This window comes from Sinocyclocheilus rhinocerous, unplaced genomic scaffold (genome assembly GCF_001515625.1).
Source record: "Sinocyclocheilus rhinocerous isolate Xijiao unplaced genomic scaffold, SAMN03320098_v1.1 scaffold1275, whole genome shotgun sequence".
NCBI classification, from domain to species: domain Eukaryota; kingdom Metazoa; phylum Chordata; class Actinopteri; order Cypriniformes; family Cyprinidae; genus Sinocyclocheilus; species Sinocyclocheilus rhinocerous.
This window is the reverse complement of record NW_015628268.1, coordinates 1,123,901-1,126,939: the sequence shown is the minus strand read 5'-3', so window position 1 is coordinate 1,126,939 and position 3,039 is coordinate 1,123,901. Positions and strand designations below refer to the sequence as shown.

Here is a 3,039-nt window from a genome sequence, read left to right as displayed (position 1 = left end):
ATAAATAAAGTTCATTTCCATCATTTAATATATGTGATAATCCTTTTTTTGCTTTTATTCATGAGTCGTTAATTCAGTGTTAGATATGTCGATACTAATTACCAATATACATTATTTTTGTATCTGACAGTGCTGTGACCCATATAGAGAGACAGGCAAGAAAAAATACATAATGTGAGAACATAAAAGCAGGACATTGCACCAAAACACAAATGAGATGAATACATATACATATAGACACACTCCCTTCACGTTTTCCTCCTAAATTACTCAAGAACTAGTGATTCAGTACTGGAGGCCTGACAGCAGGGTGGGGACATATAACAATTTATGAACAATAACCATTTATGAGAACACAGACACCTTATATAATTATTTTAAAAAGTGTAACTTACAAATTTAGGTTTCTTTTCTCCGTCCTCAGCGCCTGAACTGCCCTGAGATAATACTCCGACTCCAAATCCTTTCTTTCGATGCATTTTATTCTCCCTCCCTTGATTCGAGCTTTCATGTCGCTGATGGCGGTAGTGATCCATGTCCAGGTGAAGATATAAAACTATTTCTACAAAGTTTCCGGGTTTAACGCGGATCTAAAGGCTCATGTTATCCCTAAAGGTGACCGTTGAATGAGACGCGCTCGGATTAAGTTGACGTTGGCGAGCGAACACGCACGAGACGTGCTGGTTGAGAGTTGACAGTAGTTGTTGTCTAATAAGGCGGTAATCCCCTTGCCAGTCCTTTAGATCTCACTAACACACCTTTTCAAACCCCTAGACTGACGAAAATGTTTAAAATGCACTCCGGTGCGACCAAATAGACGATTTCCAAAAGTTGATAGGTTGTCCAGGTTAGTAAAAGAGGAGAGCTGAAATGGTACGTTATCACGAATGTCCAACAATCTGAAACTCCCGCCTCGGAAACAGCCACTGAAATGCTTTGGATTGAGCAACACGTGATGTTTTAGCTTCCGCATTTGGTCACATGGTTAACGTCCTTGCTTTTTTTATGTTATGTATATTATATGTATATGTATATGTATAAAGCAAACAGCTGTCATTATCGCGAACGATTTCTTCGATTTCATAATCGCGCAATAAAATAGTCTGCGATTTTTTTGCGTAACTTGTCAGTGAACTACGGCTATGTGTAGTAAATTCTGCTCCATCTGAAAGCACGTGATGATGATTTCCTGCTGATTACAGAACCGGCTTTTTTTTTTACAAAATGCACATGACAATCGCATTCGATTAATCATGCAGCCCTAGTCCTTGGCATTAAAGGCTTTAAAACCCCTGCCCTAAACTATATAATGATATTTACAGAAGTCAAAGCACAACATCTGATATTTGCACAGTGTAACTCATCACGGTGGGTGGGCATTCAGAAACAACACTGTTACTGCACCAGCACTAAAAGCAAGACTGGATTATTCTGTCTTATCCCTGAGCTAATTTTATCCTTTGATTTAGCACTGGCAGTCAACAACTACTGTAAGTTAATGGCATTGAAAGAGGGGTTCAATGGGTGTGGTTGAGTTTTTAATCCATCGGTCTCTCTGCTGTCTGTTTAAACACAACAAAAAACATAATTGCTGCTGTTGCTTAAAATCTATCTAAAAAGTCTAAAAACATGTCTTATTTGCATGAAATAAGACATGTTTGACTACTGATGAAACAAAGAGCACTGACAAAGCAAATACAGAGCAACTTGACAAAGCTCTTATAATGCACATCAATCCTATGTGGACATACTTTACATTTCATTGACATTTAATGTTGTAGAATAATGGACCAATTTTGTCCTTCTAAAAGAAAATTACACCATGAAGCCTCACTAAACAATCATCTATATTCCACTGCTTCTTAAAAACATAAGACATCAAATGTGCCACAACTTTATTACTATTTACAACAGCAACATTTCTACTCTGACATGAATCCATCTCATTTTCTTTTTGCATTAAAATTATATTATATATATATTTTTTATTTTTTTTATTTCCAGAAACTAGGAGTGGCGATATATTTGAATAATTAGAAATTAATTAATTTAATTATTAATTATTTCAGTTAGTGTTCTTCAGGGTTTACAGTTTTTACTAATTAATTTTTACAACTTTTCTTTTAATTTCTGCATTGTTTTTTATATTTTTGATCTTTCATTCAAAAAATGCACAAAATTCTAACCTTTCATTGAAGTAAAAAAGAAAAAGTGGGGCACCCCTATGAAATTGTCCAGTCATGACTCCCTGTTCCACAGGATTATAAATATGAGAAACACAAAGGCCAAATTCCCTTAATCATCCATCACAAGGAGTAAAACCGAAGAATATCGTCATGATGTGCAGAACAAGATTGTTGAGATTCACAAAATAGAAAGTGGCTGAAAGAAAACAGCTAAAGCATTGAAAATCCCCATTTCCACCATCAGGGCAACAATTAAGAAGTTCCAATCAACTAAACAGTGGTTATGGTGCTATTGCACAGTGAGGAGGAGAGTTTAAATGGCCAAAGACTCTCCAAGGATCACAGTTGGGGTCAGGGAGCCTTTAAAAAAATGATCAAACAGCCCCTACATCACCAAATGTTGTTCAGGAGGGTTTCAAGAAAAATCCTTCTCGCTCATCCAAAAACAAACTCCAGCACATTCAGTTGTCAGACACGACTGGAACTTCAAACGGGACTGGCTTCTATGGTCAGATGAAACTAAAAAAATAGATTTTTGGCAGCAAACCCACCAGATGGGTTTGGTGCAAAGACCCCATCCATGCCCACAGTTAAATATACTGCTGGATCTTTAATGTTGTGGGCCAATATTGGACATCTTATTCAGATACATGGCATCATGGATTCTATCATATACTAACAGATAAAAAATCTAAACCTGACTGCCTCTGTTAGAAATCTTATAATGGGCCGTGGTTGGATCATCCATCAGGACAATGATCCAAAACAAACATCAAAATCAACACAAAAATGTGTCACTGAGCACAAAATTAAGCTTCTGCCATGGCCGTCCCAGTTCCCTGACCTGAACCCT

General features: G+C 37.0%; 1 protein-coding gene across 1 annotated transcript in view; it reads right to left on the bottom strand.

The window, feature by feature from the left end:
• Positions 1–914, bottom strand: part of diaph3 (diaphanous-related formin 3) — a gene marked incomplete at its 3' end in the record, with an annotated part of 107,344 nt that extends 106,430 nt beyond the window's left edge. The window contains exon 1 of the mRNA XM_016548716.1: positions 396–914. Coding sequence (XP_016404202.1) covers positions 396–536 — 141 coding nt within the window. The remainder of the gene's footprint in view (positions 1–395) is intronic.
• Between the last annotated feature and the right edge of the window lie 2,125 nt (positions 915–3,039).